The 18,569-nt window shown below is 36.6% G+C and overlaps 1 protein-coding gene across 3 annotated transcripts; it reads right to left on the reverse strand.

Annotated features, from left to right (window-relative positions):
- Window positions 1-473: 473 nt before the first annotated feature.
- Window positions 474-18,072, reverse strand: si:ch211-230g15.5 (polyhomeotic-like protein 3). Of its 3 annotated transcripts, none has more exons than XM_051098881.1 (14): window positions 17,713-18,072; window positions 15,033-15,236; window positions 14,013-14,102; window positions 13,788-13,934; window positions 10,257-10,388; window positions 9,722-9,968; window positions 7,707-8,542; window positions 6,415-6,574; window positions 6,016-6,266; window positions 5,593-5,725; window positions 4,162-4,276; window positions 3,044-3,140; window positions 2,700-2,970; window positions 474-1,525 (listed from the first exon to the last, which is right to left on the reverse strand). In XM_051098881.1, exons 2-14 carry the CDS (start codon window positions 15,207-15,209, stop codon window positions 1,365-1,367), a joined length of 2,817 nt encoding a protein of 938 aa, XP_050954838.1. In that variant the 5' UTR covers window positions 15,210-15,236; window positions 17,713-18,072; the 3' UTR covers window positions 474-1,364. The 3 variants fall into 3 exon arrangements, with proteins under 3 accessions (XP_050954838.1, XP_050954839.1, XP_050954840.1); XM_051098882.1 differs by lacking the exon at window positions 17,713-18,072 and adding an exon at window positions 17,127-17,627; XM_051098883.1 differs by lacking the exon at window positions 10,257-10,388 and having other exon boundaries at window positions 17,713-18,068.
- Between the last annotated feature and the right edge of the window lie 497 nt (window positions 18,073-18,569).

An 18,569-nucleotide genomic window follows, 5' to 3' on the forward strand; every position in this document is an offset into this window, starting at 1 on the left:
GGATGTATGAAATTACTATTTTGGGTGTGAATGCCATCTAGTGGGTTATATGATATTATGCTGTCCAAAACTAATTTTTGACATCAGAAACCTGGACGCTTTATGACTCATACCAAGCTCAAGAGAATCCACCCTTAGTAAATGACAGAAAACAAATTTACCACATGTAAACACTACAGTTCAAAAGTTTGGGGTCGGCCATTTTTTAATGTTTCTTTAAAACATTATATATATATATATATATATATATATATATATAAATCATGCCACTTTTAATTAACTTAATGCATTCTTGCTGAATAAAAGCAATTATTATATTAATTATTACAATAAATTACTGACCCCAAACATTTTATAGTAACACAACAAAGCTGGGTAATATCCACATTGCCACCTGTAAAAGGACAAAAAAAGGTAATTAAAAAAAAAAAAAAAAAAAAAAGGGTACAATAAAAGACCAATTCAAAGTTCCGTAACAAAATGTAGTTGGTTTAATTAAATAATCAAAAGTGGCACAAGAAAGGTAATGTAACAATGAGAAACAACACTTGATGACACAATCTAGTACATAGTTTGCCTCAGCAAAATGCCTACAGTAGTTTCATAAGGTCTCATAAAAAAGGCACCTTTTCACTGCCTTGATTTAAAACAATTGCCTTCGGGTACCTTGTTCTCGTCTTATCCTTTGACAGCCTGTCTGATTTACACAGTACCACTGCGGAGATTTCACAAAATTTCATTTATGTCAGTATCTCAAACGTTGTTTAAAAATGTTTATAAACTTGAAATGATTCGCATTTGTACTTTCTAGAGCCTTAGAAGACAAATATATTAAATATTACAAATCCTTCACAAAACATTTGTTTTAATTTATACACACAGAACACTGCATTGTTATACATGTATACATATGGAATACGATAGGAAAATATATACAATGGGACATGCACACAATAACAGCACTTCCGTTCTTGTCGAACCTCTCCGCGCTGACACAGGAAGTGATCTCCTTTGCTCTCAGCCAAAAATATAAAATCATTGACCCTGATCAAATTTACCCATACAAAAAAAAGGAGATGCTAACAGTTCCCTCCTACTGTGATTAAATATACATCCTGTAAAACGCTCACAGACTGAGACCATTATATTGCTACCATGCTTTCAGACAGAGGCTAAGTTTACAAGAACTGTATGGTTTTGCTAGTTTAGTTCAAGCAAATACATGTAAGCTTTCTCATAACAATGAAATTATCGCATAAATCTCTGGAGATTAAAGTGCACAAAATGGCTCTATTCTATTGGCAAGTGCTCTTATGGTCCACAAGGATATACCTAGCTTCTTTCGTGTCTCTGTTTCATTCTCTTTATCTTCCGCCTTCTTTCAGGGAGTTGATGCGGGCGCATATTTTGAGAGCGGGACCGAGTTTGACATTCATGGCGCTCATCAAATGGTCTTCGGTCAGCAGAAGCAAGGCCTGCCCGTCGATCTCTTGGGCTCTGAAGGATTCTGCGATGTCTTGACACCCTGAGACAATTGAGGTGGGTTAAAATAGTAGTGTCAATGTTTACTATATAGTGAAACTAAGTTGAAAAAGTTTTTCAAGACAAATTTAATCTTAGCTTGAGAAAGCCTGGCTGATAGATAGATAGATAGATAGATAGATAGACAGACATACAGGCAGACAGACGGATAGACAGACAGACAGACAGACAGATAGATAGACAGACAGACAGACAGATAGATAGATAGATAGATAGATAGATAGATAGACAGACATACAGGCAGACAGACGGATAGACAGACGGACAGACAGACAGATAGATAGATAGATAGATAGATAGACAGACATACAGGCAGACAGACGGATAGACAGACAGACAGACAGACGTCAGATATACATACAGACAGACAGACAGAAAGAAAGACAGACAGAGAGACGGATAGACAGACAGACAGACATCAGATAGATAGGTAGATAGACAGAAAGACAAACGTCAGATATACATGCAGACAGACAGATGTCAGACAGAAGTCAGACAGATAGATAGAAAGACAGACAGACAGACGTCAGATATACATACAGACAAACAGACAGCTGATAGATAGACAGACAGACGGAAGAGATAGACAGATGGCAGACAGACATACAGACAGACAGATAGATGACAGACATCAGATAGACAAGACAGACAGATGGATAGACAGACAGACGTAAGATAGATAGACAGAAAGACAGACAGACAGATAAACATACAGACAGATGGATAGATAGACAGGCAGACAGACGTCAGATAGATAGACAGAAAGACAGACAGACAGAGAGATGGATAGACAGACAAACAGACAGACAGATAGACATACAGACAGATGGATAGATAGACAGGCAGACAGACGTCAGATAGACAGAAAGACAGACAGACAGACATCATATAGACAGACAGACAGACAGGCAGATAGACAGACATCAGATATATAGCTAGATAGATAGATGACAGAGACTGATAGACAGACATACAGACAGACAGACAGACAGACAGATAGATAGATAGACAGATGACAGACAGACGTCATATAGACAGATATACAGACAGACAGATAGACAGACAGATAGATAGATGACAGACAGACGTCATATAGACAGATAGATAGATAGATAGATAGATAGATAGATAGATAGATAGATAGGGGTTCTTTGTACCTGGTAAATTGGATATAAAGCTTGACACTTGATCCACCGACCACTGAGATGGTTTGGGATAGGGGGAGACATCAATGGGAGACACAGGATCTATGGGTGAAGTGGGGGCACTTCTCGTCTCCTCCACCGTTTGCCTGACTCTAATCTCTCGCTCCCGTTCCTGTTCCGTGTGTCTGCGGAGCCTGGTTTTCATCGGAGCGGCCGTCCCATCTTCCCCCTCATGTGGTGGCTGTTGAAGGATTCTCCACTGCTCTGTGGTCCCATGTTTGGCCTAGACAGTAAAAGAGTTTAGTAAATCACACAGATCTCAACAACATGCGTTGTTTTACAGGCCACACACAAACCTGGTGGAAATTTTCTTCGGCACCATTGAGCTCAGATCGATGGCCCCCCTCACTCACACAGCGCCTGAGCGCACGGAAACGTTTGGTGTAACTGAACCTGCAAAAAGATTGAGCAGGTAAACAAAGGTTGTCTTTATAGTCAACCCAACACACTGACCAAAATCAGCCTTGCAGCTTGTAATGTGTGTCAAGGGTTGATGTTTATCACAACCATGACCACATCCTGTCACAGTGTGTATGTGTAAGTGTGTGAGATCTTTTTAGGACAATGCTAGCAACTAGCTTTGAGCACATGACTCACTATTTCACCATACTTAAATATAGTACTCCTAAAAAAGTACTTTTTTAGTACTGTTGTACACTGTTGTACAAAATATCAAACTAAGCAGCATCTGCAGACAAATGATTCAGCTTTTGTCTTAGCTAACTTCACTTAGCCATTTTGCAATGACCAAGTTGTGTCATTTTTAGTTCCTCAAGTTGACAGGTAAACGAGTACAGTAACCACAGGTGTAGTTCACCGCATTAACTATGAACCTGTTCCAGTACTGTGTGATTCAGAGCATGCTTTGGGTTAAATTCAAACTGTATATTAATTGATTTATAGCTTAAATACAAACAATTTTTGTGAAAATTTGACTAAAAGTCTTCAAAAGATCAAGAAAGAAAGTCTTTTTGTTTTGTATTACTTTAAAATTAACGGGCATGAAAAGCATTGTATAATGCAATAGCATTTATACATTTATACACTATTAGTCAAAAGTTGTGTCCAAACACTTTTATGTGGCCACTGTAAACATGCATATTAATTACTTAAGCTATGATGGAAATACCCTTTTTAACACCACACAAGTATCTGAGTCAATTCGACATGCATTCTGCAGTTATTCTTGAAGAGAACTCTTAGAGACATGCAGGAAATCATGCTCAGACCCTTCCAGTTGTGGTTTCTGACTCCACTGAGCAAGAGAGACATTTGCAAAGGTGTTGATGGAGCATTTTTATGTGCCAGAATACAAGTTAGGCACCCATTCATTACAGTGTCAGTTATGCTAACAGCTCAAGTTGTTTATTTCATTCTGTCAGTGTGTTATTTGTGTCACATAAGGGAGGTGTACCTCTTGGCACAGGACTTGGAGCAGAAGCGTTTGGAGCGTGGGAATGTTTGGGCGGTGCCTTTCCTCTTGCAAAACTGGCACTGCAGAACAAGCTTGTGGGACCGTCCGACACCATCTACAAGGAAAAATATCAAAAGATGATTGATAGATAAACACATAGATAGATAGATAGATAGATAGATAGACAGATAGATACAGCTGAAGTCAAAAGCTTACATACACCTTGCAGAATATGCAAAATGTTAATTATTTGACCAAAATAAGAGGGGTCATACAAAATGCATGTTATTTTTATTTAGTACTGACCTGAGTAAGACGTTCTGCATAAAAGATGTTTACATATAGTCCACCAGAGAAAATAATAATTAAATTTATAAAACTGACCCTGTTCAAAAGTTTTCATACGCTTGATTCTTAATAATACTGTGTTGCTACCTGAATGATCCACAGCTGTGTTTTTTTGTTTAGTGATGAATTCCTTGTTTGTTCTGAACAGTTAAACTGCCTGCTGTTCAGAAAACTTCTTCAGGTCCCACAAAATTCTTTAGTTTTTCAGCATTTTTGTGTATTTGAACCCTTTCCAACAATGACTGTATGATTTTGAGATCCATCTTTTTACAGTGAGTACAACTGAGGGACTGAGGGACAACTATTACAGAAGTTTCAAACTCTCAGTGATGCTTCAGAAGGAAAAACGACATATTAAGAGCTGGGGAGGGTGAAAACTTTTGGAATTTAAAGATCAGGGTAAATGTAGCTTAATTTGTCTTCTAAGGAACATGTAAGTATCTTCTGTAGCTTCTGAAGGGCAGTACTAAATTAAAAAAAAATATGACATTAAGTAATAAGAAAAAATTACACATCTTCATTCTGTTCAAAAGTTTTCACCCCCGGCTCTTAATGCATTGTGTTTCCCTCTGGAGCATCAGTGAGTGTTTAAACCTTCTGTAATAGTTGCATATGAGTCCCTCAGTTGTCCTCAGTGTGAAAAGATGGATCTCAAAATCATACAGTCATTGTTGGAAAGGGTTCAAATTCCATTCAATAAGAATCAAGCGTATGTTAACTTGGGGTAATTTTTATAAATTCAACTATGATTTTCTCTTGTGGACTATATGTAAATATCTTTTATGTGAGATATTTTTTTCAGGTCAGCACTAAAAAAAAAAAATAGCATGCATTTTGTATGATCCCTCTTATTTTGGTTGCAGATTCTGCAATGTGTATGTAAACTTTTGACTTCAACTGTGGATCGATGAAAATAGAAAGCCAGTTTTTAAATAGTCAATTTTTAGCAATTTTCAGTATTTAATGAGAGATTTGTTGTGGCCATAAGTTGTTCAGTTAAAGATTGCATGGTATTTTTGTAATAAAGATGGTGCAATAAACTACAAATGCAAACTTAGAAAAGAAGAAGTGTGTTTTACTTACTGTTTGTAACCACGTCATCTGAGTCTGTGGAGTCCTCTGGAGGCTCTGAACTGGAAGGGATGAGTTCTGCTTCCCTCGCCCCATTTACCCCCGGCTCCCGGGCGGGACCCACCATCAGAGACGACCTGCTCACCTGTGGGATAATTGTAAATTTTATTACATTTTAAATGTAATTTATTCCTGTGATGGCAAAGCTGAATTTTCAGCATCTTTACTCTAGTCTTCACGATCCTTTAGAAATCATTCTAATATGCTGATTTGGTGCTTAGGAAACATTTCTTTTTATTATCACTGTAAAAAACAGTTGTTCTGCTTTACACTTTTGGAGAAACCCTGATACATATTTTCCAGGATGATGAATAGAAACTTCAAAAGAACAACAAAAATGTGTTTTAGGCAGTGCTTGGGAGATGTTTTGTTTACCGGGAATGGCTCCAGTCCTTCCTGTATGATAAATCCTTCCACCAGGTGTGTCAGAACCAAAGGTTTGGGTGCTCCTGATGGTTGTTGAGCCTCTGTGGTCTTCATTTGACTGACGGTGGGAGGCTGAACCAGTGGCCTCTCAAGCACAGGATGAAACTTTGGAGGAAAACAGTTGTCCACAGGGGACATATCTAACGGCTGAGTAATGGAGGACTGGATGGGTGACATGTCAGAAGACAGGCTGGAAATTGCTGGAAAGATGAAGACAGTTGTGATGTTACCAACAGGGTGTAAAAACGCTACTTTAGATCTCAGGAGACTTCACTGAGTTTTCAGTTATATATTAAGGTATCAGCTACCTCAGATGTTTTTATAACAGGTTATGATGACTCTATATACCTGAGTGATTGTCGGACTGGATGGATGTTTCTTCACACTGGTCATCTTTCTCAGCTGGCCATGGTGTGACTGAGGACGAGAGGGTTTCGTTTTTCTGTGACGTCTTCATCTGGCTGTCAGTCCTCGAATCCTCTGTGCAGACTGTCATCTTGTCCAAGACCTAAAATGCAGAGATTGTTTAGATCAACATGTACTTACTAAAGCATTACTGTAAAACAGCAAGATACTATTCATTGAGATACTATTATAGTTATATTAATATTTAGAAAGAGTCATTATAGCATAGCCATTTTAAGTTTAATTTTAGTTAGTTTTAGTAGTGTTGTTGTTTTTTTGTCATTTTTATTATTTTTTTACAGTATAGTCAAGATAGTTTTAGTTTTTGCTGGTTTTTACTAATGTTGTTTTTTTGTCATTTTTATTAGTTTTTTCAATATAGTCAATATAGTTTTTATTTTTATTTGATTTCAGTTTTAGTTTTTTATTACATCAAGCGAAAGTAAATGAAAATGAGAAATGCAACTAGCTGAAATAAAATAAATTTGATTCTTTTATATTTAATTTCAGCTAATGTTTATGTTACAATTTAATAATAAAAAAGTAAAAAATTTTGTTATGATATTATTATTATAGTTATATTAATATTTAGAAATAGTTTTTATTTGTATATTTTTAATAGTTTTTTTTCAATATAGTCAATATAGTTTTTTTTTATAATTTTTTACAATTTTATACATTATTTTATATATTTTTTTATTTATTTATATATTTTTAAATAAGTCTTTAGTTTTTTAAAATATTATTTCAGTTTCAGTTTTAAAAAAAAGAAATGCAACTAGCTGAAATAAAAAAAAAAAAAAACATATTTCATTTCAGTTTTTTTCAGTCTTTTATGATTTAGGGTTAATTACCAATAATGTCCGTTTTCAAAAAAACTTATTTTAAAAAGTTATAATAGACTGATATATCAACCAATAATTTACATATCGATAGAGTAGATAGAGTATTAATCATATGACATTTGCTATTTGGGCATTAGATGATAATTGCCTGATTAGCCGATTATCGAGTTTTTCCCCTTTGCATTGTTTCCAAAATCCAATTTTGAACAACTTTTGTGTTTGCTTCACTTCAGCAATTTATGTATGTAACATTCGTCATCCTTAAATTGTCTTTTGAGCATTATATTGGCCACTCTGCTCTCTAGATATCACAGTATTGGCCACTGAAAAAAAATAAAGTTTTTTAAAATTTAGCTTAAGAGGTTTGAAGTTTGCACTGTATTAATTAACCTTCTCCAAAGTTTCACTTGACGGCTGATCTACGGTGACAGCCTGGGTGATTTTCTCTTGGGGTGCTGGACATTTCAGATCTTGAGGAGTCTGTTCTGGTACATCTCCCTCCTTCTGCTCTTCCTTTCTATCCTTCGGCTCTTTCGCCGTCTCGGCCGTTTGTGTTGGACTCTGTGAGGTCAAAAGAGATTGCAGGGGTGCGAGAATGCTGCTAGTGGACACCAGGGGCAGCACTGGAGACGGAGGTGACGCCCTTTGAGGAGATGCCAGCGGTGGGGTGGTGATGATAGGTGTGGCTGCTGTGGTTTGTCTGGAGGGCGACAACTGCACCAGCTGCGGGCATGGGTTTGGAGTCCGTAACGGCTGGGCGGGGCACTCTGGTTTAGCGAGCACAGGCGAGACGAGCGGCTTCGATTGGATGAGATCGTGGGGCGGGGACACAGTGGCTGTCTTTGATTGGCCGTTGGTGCACTGGGCAGATGCAGAGGACAATGCAATCCTCAACAGCTGTTTTGTAGCCAGTAAGGATCCACCGGGTGAGGAAGACCTCAAGGGCAAAGTCAGGGTAGGGGGTGTGAGGTGAGCCCTCGCGGGGGATGGAACGGTGATGGGCACTGAAGCGCTCTGCGCTGACACGCTTTGGGATGACTGGGTGGACGGGCAGCGCTTTAACTCTGGAAGAGGCTTCTTTGGTGTGGCAGGGGGAGAGTTGGGGGGCGTATGCCTCTGATTGAAGGGGTGCTGTGGGATGCTGATCTGGTTGTGGGGCCTCTTGAGACCGCTGCTGTTCAGCTTTTGCTTCGCTAAGGCATGGGCCTGTGCAGGTGCATACAGGGCTGGAGACAAAAGGAACAATAAGGAATACAGACAGATACATTGGGAAATTTAGTCACATTATGTGGCATTTTGCCCCGAAACTTAATTCTTTTTGACACTGGACAGCATAATACACCACCATTCAAAATCTGGAGTCAGTATGATGGAATCCAGGTCATAAAAATGGAATGTACTGTATAGCACGGAATGTCACGGAATTTGACAAATTTTGGATGAATAAATCAAAAGTAGGTCAGCACACTTAAATCAAAATGTGATATGGGCTAGTGTCTATGACTAATAAGCTGCAAAAATACTATTTAAATATGAATCCTGCATGTTTTGCATGTCTCTGTGTGAATGAATGGCGCAGACGCGTACTTTCGTTTGCAACACACATATTGAAATGCACGTGACGCTTGCTGTGTTTTCAGCCTCGGCCGCCTCAATATATGAGTTCAACACATAAACATACTCTCTAGAACTGCTCTGAGAGCCACTTCATGAGCATTTTACCGTTTCTTTTCTTCATATCATATACAAACAGAAACCTAAAGGTCTTCACAGCAGCCCGTCAAAATAAAAGTTTGGTTTAACTTGAACAAACTGTGACAAAAATGTATTACTTAATGCTTACTAAGTACTACTACTACTCCTAATATAATTATTAAAAAAATTTTAAGGAATATTTACCAGAAATTAAAAATGTAAATACACAACACAGTATTTCTGTGTTATTTAAATCAATAAATTAATAAATTAATATTGTTTTTATTATTATTTAAAAAAAACATTTAATTAGATATGCTTTTGATTATTAAAATTTAATGAAACCATTAAAATGGAATCACGAAAATTAATGGAAAGCACAAAATTTGGTAAAAAATAAAACTGAATTTGTGAAAAAAAAAACTTATTTCATAGGGCCTTAAAAATTACATTTTTGTTTAACTTTTAATAAATTGCCATTACATTGTGTAAGTTTCATGATTTCAATTAATTAGACATGCTTTTTGATGATTTTTTTTAATTTAATTTTTTTTTTTTAATTTAACTATTAAAATGGAGTCTAAAAACACTGAAACGGAAAAAAACGGAATCCAAAAAAATGAAAATAAAAACAACAACAACAAAAAATTTTGGAAAAAAATACTACGGAATTTGTCAAAAAAATAAAACAGATTTCATAGGGCACTTACATGGAGGTGGAACCGTAAGATGCCGAACGGGTGTTTTTGTTTGAGCTGTTTGAGAAGTTGGGCTTTCTGTCTTCGTAGCTCCATCTTTCCCTGGAGCATTTGCTGGCTGGCTGGGTCTCAGATGGAAGGTTGGCAATCTTGGGCATGAAAGCGGAGGGGGCTGGCTTGACGTTGTGGGTTTTAGCGGTAAGTTCGGAGGGATGGTAAGGGTGCCAGGTGGAGGTGGACGGAGAGTCAGACTCTGGAGCTGAAGAACAGAGAGAGAACGAAAGATATTGATGCCATAAATTCTGGTTTTGGAAAAACACCACATGTAACAAAAACCAGATGAACAGATTTAAAGCCTCTACACTTATATGTTACATTAAAGTTACGTAGAATAAAAAGATAGCCCACCTACATATAAAAAATTATTATTAACTCAGATTCGTGTTATAACAAACCTGTAGAACTTTCTTTTTTTAACTAAATGATGACAAATTTTCATTTTTGAGTGAACTGTCCCTTTAAATTAACCAGAGATAATCAAGCTCACCTGTGTGGAGGGAAATCGAGGTGAGGAAGAGGAAGGGGTGGAGGAGGAGGAGGAGGATGAGGAGGAGTAGGAGGAAGAGGAGGAGGAGGAGAGGGCAGGTACATCAGGCCGCACAGCAGACGTTAGAATCAACTGCCAGATGGCAAGCACAGAGAAAGAGAGAAATGCAAGAGAGAAAGAAAAAGAGACAACGTAAAAAAAATAAAGAAAAAGTCCCAGTGGTGCAAAATAGAAGGCTGTTACTTCCTGCCTGTTGTGCTTTTGCTGTGTACGTGTGATAGTAAACTTTTGATGTGGTCGAGTAAAATCTGTCCTCATCAGAAACATGCAAGCATGCACCCTGTGCAGACCTCTAGACACTAACCCTTCGCTTTTTTAAACCAATGTGCCCGCTGGTCACAACAGACCATGAGCTGAGAACAAATACAACCTGTTATGTGCACAGAGCACAAACGCTACCAGTCAAAAGTTTGGAATAATTATGATTTTTTCGGAATACCTGTGGCAATTTTTTGATGGAAAAATACAGTAAGAACAGTAATATTCTGAAATATTATTATAATTCTAAATAACTGTTTTCTATTTTGATATATTTAAAATGTAATTTATTCCTGTGATGCAAAGCTGAATTTTTGGCATCATTACTCCAGTCTTCAGTGTCACATGATCCTTCAGAAATATATGCTGATTTGCTGCAAAAACAGCTGTGCTGCTTAATATTTTTGTGGAAACCGTGATACATCATGATTCATCTATGGCTAGCAACCAGAATCATGCTAGCTACTTGCTAATCATGCTAGAAACATATTAGCAATTTACTAATTATGATGCTAATCATGCTAGAAACATGCTAATCACTTTAAAAACATACTAGCTACTTGCTAATCATATTAGAAACATGTTAGCTACTTGCTAATCATGTTAAAAACATGCTAGCTCCTTGCTAATCATGCTAGAAACATGCTAGCTACTTGCTAATCATGCTAGAAACATGTTAACAACTTGTTAATCATGCTAGAAACATGTCAAGAACTCGCTAATCATGCTAGAAACATGTTAGCTACTTGCTAATCACGTTAAGAACATGCTAGCTACTTGCTAATAATGCTAGAAACATGTTAGCTACTTACTAATCATGCTAGAAACATGCTAGCAACTTGTTAATTGTGCTAGAAACATGTTAGCTACTTGCTAATCGTGCTAGAAACATGTTAGCTACTTGCTAATCAAGCTAGAAACATGTTAGCTACTTGCTAATCGTGCTAGAAACATGTTAGCTACTTGCTTATCAAGCTAGAAACATGTTAGCTACTTGCTAATCATGCTAGAAACATGTTAGCTACTTGCTAATCATGCTAGAATCATGTCAAGAACTCGCTAATCATGCTAGAAACATGTTAGCTACTTGCTAATCACGTTAAAAACATGCTAGCTACTTGCTAATAATGCTAGAAAGATGTTAGCTACTTACTAATCATGCTAGAAACATGTTAGCTACTTGCTAATCAAGCTAGAAACATGTTAGCTATTTGCTAATCATGCTAGAAACATGTTAGCTACTTGCTAATCATGCTAGAAACATGTTAGCTACTTGCTAATCATGCTGGAAACATGTTAGCTACTTGCTAATCATGTTAGAAACATGCTAGCTACTTGCTAATCATGCTAGCAATTTGTTATTCATGCTAACAATTTGTTAATATTGCTAGAAACATGGTAATCATGTTAAAAACATGCTAGCTACTTGCTAATCATGCTAACAATTTGTTAATCATGCTAACAATTTGTTAATCTTGCTAGAAACATGGTAATCATGTTAAAACATGCTAGCTACTTGTTAATCATGCTAGAAACATGCTAGCAACTTGCTAATCATGCTAGAAACATGCTAGCAATTTGTTAATCATGTTAGAAACATGTTAACAACATGCTAATCATGTTAGAAACATGGTAGCTACTTGCTAATCATGCTAGAAACATGCTAGCAACTTGCTAATCATGCTAGAAACATGTTAACAACATGCTAATCATGTTAGAAACATGCTAGCTACTTGCTAATCATGCTAACAATTTGTTAATCTTGCTAGAAACATGGTAATCATGTTAAAAACATGTTAGCTACTTGCTAATCAAGCTAGAAACATGTTAGCTACTTGCTAATCATGCTAGAAACATGTTAGCTACTTGCTAATCATGCTAGAAACATGTTAGCAACTTGCTAATCATGCTAGAAACATGCTACCAATTTGTTAATCATGTTAGAAACATGTTAACAACATGCTAATCATGTTAAAAACATGCTAGCTACTTGCTAATCATGCTAGAAACATGCTAGCTACTTGCTAATCATGCTAGAAACACGTTAGCTACTTGCTAATCATGCTAGAAACATGCTAGCAACTTGCTAATTATCCTAGAAACATGTCAACAATGTGTTAATCATGCTAGAAACATGCTAGCAATTTGTTAATCATGCTAGCAACATGCTAATCATGCTAACAACATGCTAACAACTTGCTTATCATGCTAGAAACATGCTAATAACATGCAAACAACTTGCTAATCGTGCTAGAAACATGTTAGCAACATGCTAACAACTTGCTAATCGTGCTAGAAACATGCTGACAACTTGCTAATCATGTTAGAAACATGTTTGCAACATGCTAACAACTTGTTAATCATGCTAGAAACATGCTAGCAACTTGCTAATCATGCTAGAGACTGTATTGCCTTCAAAACATTCAAACTTTAAACTTTTAAATCTACTTTAAACCTCATACTATTTCAGACTGAAAACCATCAAACTTAAAACTTTTTTTTTCTTAAAACGTCTAAAACTCTTCAAACTTTCTGAACTTTTTAAAACTTTCTGGTCCGGCATTCTCAAGCCAACTTAAAGTTTGTCTTGATGAACTTTTTTATCTAGTTACATTTAAAACGTTAAAAAGGTTTTATTTCAAATAAATGCTATGCTTTTAAACTTTCTACTCATCAAAGAATCCTGATAAAAAGGTTCATGGTTTACATTAAAATATGAAGTAATAACAGCTGCAAATCAGCATATTAGCATGATTTCTGAAGGATCATGTGACTCTAAAGACTGGAGTAATGATGCTGAAAATTTGGCTTTGCATCACAGTAATAAATTATATTTTAAAATATATTACAATTGAAACAGTTCTTTTAAATTGCAGTAATATTTCATATTATTACTGTTTTTTTTTCTGTATTTTTATCAAATAAAATACAGTCTTGGTGAGCATGAGAGACTTCTATCAAAAACATTAAAAAACAACGGTTTGTCACTTTGCAGACACAAGCAATAAATACAAGACTCAATGACTGCAAGTAAGCAGTGCAGAGGGTCACAGGACAGCATTCACTAAGACTTGAGAAACCAGCAAAGTTTCCATTTGAGTGTGAAGGGGGCACATCTGTTGCATTGTGGGTAAAACCGTTAAGTGTAAAGTGCATGTGAGGAACTGAAATTGCAATGATGAAGAGTTTAAAAATGCTGCAGAATATTCTCACCATCTGGGCCCTCAGAAGCATCTGAGCCTGACTTGTACTCGGGCTCTTCCCCAGAAGCAGCGCTTGAGGAGAGATTTTACGAGCGGCGCTCGGATTTAGACTTCCTCTCACGAGGGGCGTTGACCCAGGAGTGTTGGGCAGAGAAACCTGATCGTCAAGAAATGAAAAAAATGTCATGACAACAATAAAACAAACGTTATTTCTTCTATGTTGTCGTACACGCACCGTTTTTGGGCTCTGCTGCGACGATGAAGCTTGGCTGACTCTCTCACTTGGTGAAAAAGAAGGTGCCAGTCGGTCACCAGACAAATTAACCTGGAAGAAAATATAGAAGAAAGTGGTTCATTTTATTATAAAAAGATGAAAAATAGTAAGTGTATTACAAAAAGGTGTATAAACATGCAGTCTGAATATTGTATTGCTATAGTGTTTGGCTTATAACAGTTTAGGCGTTTCCAGTAACAGCATTCAGCATTAGATCGCAAATAATTACTTTTTACTAATGCAGATAATTGTTTTATAAACAATGAATCATGTTCTCTGCGTAAAAATGAATTAGCTGAGTTATTTCTGTATATATACACTACCAGTCAAACGTTTTTGAACAGTAAGATTTATTGTTTTTTAAACAAGTCTCTTCTGCTCACTTAAGTCTACATTTATTTGACCCAAAGTACAGCAAAAAGAGTACAATTTTGAAATATTTTTACTATTTAAAAAAACTGTTTTCTATTTGAATATATTTCAAAATGTAAGTTTTTTGCTGTACTTTGAATCAAATAAATGCAGGCTTAGTGAGCAGAAGAGACTTCTTACTGTTCAAAAACCTTTGACTGGTAGTGTAAATTTTCTTTTCCCAAAGTGGATTTTGAGCAAAAAAAATTATATTTCTTCATGAACCTGCAGCAGTCCAAGGCTTGTCTTCTAACTAACTGCGTTTTTACTTACTGATCATATTCATATATGCTTTTTCCATTTGCTTTTTCCAAATGAATTTGACTGAAAAACAAGATTTCCATGTGTGCTCATACAGGTCTTTTTTGAAATAACAACAATGAAAACATTTAATACATATCAATAAAAAGGTTAGTACTGATTTTAATCATCAGGTTTTACATTCAGCATCGCAGTGACTAGTTTAAAGCACAGTCAGGATTATATCAGCAAAACAGTTTTTAATTTGTTTGAAAGGGCCAATGCTTTCAAAGGAAAGAAATGATCCAGAAACATGATTTGAGCAAATACCTGCACCACTTTTCTGTTTGTAGGGGTGGGTTGATTGTGGAAGGTGGTTACAGTTGTGAGCGCAGGAGGAGTTTTCGGGGCGCCATTGGCCTGAAGGGAAGGATTCACCGCTGTGGTGGTCGTGGTGTTGACTGTGCTCTTTGCAGGTTCTGCTTTCGTTTGGGGCTCCTTGTCCATTGTTCCTCAGAATCTGGACACAAGAAGCTGAAATACAGTTGATTGTAAATATGTATGTTTGCTAAAACTCTACTTCAAATGAAAATATTAACCTCAATTTAATTCCATTTGTAAAATCCACTTCCCAGTGCGACTGCAGTAACCTATATATATTCTAGAGAAGTGCATATATCAACCACAAGCAGATCATTTGTCTAGGGACTCAAGTTGAACATGCAAATTTCCAACAGTTTTCTTGTATTTGCTTACAGGGCCTGTCTTCTATTGTAAGGTGAGACTTAAGTCAACCAGTTTGAAATAAACTTCGCACAAGAGTGAAAGGTAAGACGTGACTTGTGGAAAATAACAATCTTGCAAAGTCTTCACTTATTAGTGACAGGAGAGAGATCAACTGTAATTGTGTTTTAATAAGTACACTTGCATGCATAATGCTACATAATAAAAAAATGTCCATACATACACTTTACCACTATATCTATAAATATACCTAAACTATATATAGAAAGCAGCCCTTCCCCTTCTAGATATGACTGTTCTGCATGCAAAAAAAAAGACTGCACTAAATAAAATAAAATGCAATATTAAGGATTAATCAATATGTTGATTCTGTTCAGTAGACCAACTTTAAAACAATAGTTGCACGTGAGTAAAAATATCACACTGTTTCAGTTCAAGCTGAATTTCTATCAGGAAATAAAGTTCAGATTGAATACAGTCAACGGAACGTATGAATATGAACTGTGTTTATCATATTAATAGCGGTTTCCAGCTTCAACTATCAGACACTGTCAAGACTATGCATTTAAAATGCCGGATATGTGCAGAAACAAATACCGAAACTAAACAACACAGTATGGAATGTGTAACATCTTATCATTATAGTGCCTACGCTTTAAAAATAGACCTGTTTACTAAGAACAATGTAAAAGTGTTACAACAAAAAAACGCCAATAGCTTAACGCGACTGTAAGTTACCTTACCATACACTGAAAATACATTAAAATGTACTTTAAAACATGTAGGAATTATTTATAATTTAAGCAGTAAGTCTATAATACAGTAAAATACTGTTAAAATCAAACAAGGTGTCATTTGTTAACATTAGTTTATGAATAATACATTTATTACACTATTTATTGATCTTTGTTAATGTTAGTTTATAAAAATACAGTCATTCTGTGTTTTTTCATGTTAGTCCACAATGCAATGTTGTTGCAATGCAGTTAATGTTAACTAATGAACCTTACTATAAAGTGTTACCAAATTATGTTTTTCCCCAATGTGTAAAGTTTAAAACAGGGGAAAACAGCATTTCCTAAAGTCAATGCAAAAACCTTCACCTGTGTTTTAGTCATGTGTAGCGTTTTATTTTGCATTTTGTTATTACACAATAATCATGTAACTGGTGTTATGTGTTTGTGTGGGTATTTGGGCTCTATCTTTGTTACTAGTGGCCACAGATGCTTGATAGATGAAACAGCTCAAGTATATTAGACATTAACAGTACAGCATTTGATAAAACGTACAGACAGCAACTGTAAAATCACCAAAACACCTCCCGTAATGCTTGTAATATCATCACTGTATTTTTACGGTAAACTTCTGCCAACCACAGCTGCCAGTTGTTTGTTTTACCATCATTTTGAGCATAAATGCACAGTGTAGTATTATTATAACTTACACCAGGCCGCATCTGAGCGTTTCTGCTTTAAACAAGACAAATCGACTACATTAATGTGATGTTGCACCATGCCTGCACAGCGAAGACGAATAACGCGCTGCCCTTTGTTTCATACGAGCCATAGAAATAAAAATCCCGAGTGTAAATGAAGCATTCGTTTAGTTATGAGCATTAAGGTTTTCCCCCTCTCTCCGTGCAATAACTGTGAAACCTGAACGACATTAATGGACACATACCAGGAAGCGCCGTGCGCACAGGTGCCAGAACGCCACGCGTGTTTTCAATGTTTATGCGCGAGCCGCAGTCATTTGTGAATAAACACCGACATAGATTCCCAAAAACATCCCCGTATTTGTCATAACATTTCGACGGCCTGTAACGGAGCGGCTGAAATCGCAATAAAAACAAATGCACTTGTACAAAAAGCCCGCTGGATACGACGGCGCCTTGCAGAGTCGGTGCATTTACGTCTTGTGTTCATTCCGCGGGTCATTATTTTGGTCATATATTGAAAATGGGCGTGTGTTCGTGCAGTGACAGCTAGAGCCCTCTGTCCGTCCCTGAAGACCTGCACTTCCCTAAATTATGGCGAGGCGTGATACACATAAACGCAGCTGCCTTTTATCGAGCACACGACATGCACACGGTGACAAATCAGCGGAACTTGCTGCGCATCGAAATACACAAAATGAAAGTCAAAAGGGAAAATGATGATGCTGTGTGCGAGCGTGCGCTCCTCCCTTTGCAACCGAGCCGGTCGCGGACCTTTCCTAAACATCCTTCTTTTTACGACTGATTAAGGACCGTTCAAGGCAATCCTACCTGTCCGAAGTCAACGGGGTAGTTCTCCCATCACACACTGACCGTTTTCAACGACTGCTACAATCCCGTCATGTCCTAATGCGTCAAAGGTAAAAGTAGAGACCGATACAAATTCATCAGGGCGGTGAATGTTACAGCACCGCTTACAGTGTAGGAGGACCGTACACGCTTCTGTCACTGAAAAATATGAGGAAATGTACCTATACACTTTGCAGCGGACATAAAATGCTTTTATTTGCCTACTTGTCATAACCCACAACAGACTCTGTCTCTATATTTTATATTGTTGCTTGGCCATTGTGAAGCTAATAATAACCATGCCAATTATAAAGCTCATTAAATCGATTGCTGAGAGATTTGGGTAATGACCACAGAGCTCTCTTTGGAAATACTAATGTATGGCTACATAACGGGATATTTTAACCCTTAGTGAACCAAGCATTATTGATTAGGCTGTGTATTTTCTGTCTGAAAGTGGTTTGGTCGAAAGTGATTATAAATGTCCACATGTTTTCTTTTGGGTGAATAGCCTAAATATACGAGCCGACAGAGCTGGATAGATTACTTACAAATTGTAATCTGTTACTGATTCCAAATTACATGACAAAATTGTGGTTAGTAAGGTAAGTCATTACATTAAGCATTTTAGGTAATATAATCAGGATGTAGAAGTGTACCGAAAATACACTACAGTAAGATTTTTGATGTTTTTAAAGTCTGTTCTGCTCATCAAGTATGTATTTATTTAATCCAAAGTACAGCAAAAACGGTACAATTTTGAAATAGTTTTTTCTATTTAAAATAACTGTTTTCTATTTGAATATATTTTAAAATGTAATTTATTCCTGTGTTTTCAA

Source organism: Labeo rohita, chromosome 24 (assembly GCF_022985175.1).
Source record: "Labeo rohita strain BAU-BD-2019 chromosome 24, IGBB_LRoh.1.0, whole genome shotgun sequence".
NCBI lineage: Eukaryota > Metazoa > Chordata > Actinopteri > Cypriniformes > Cyprinidae > Labeo > Labeo rohita.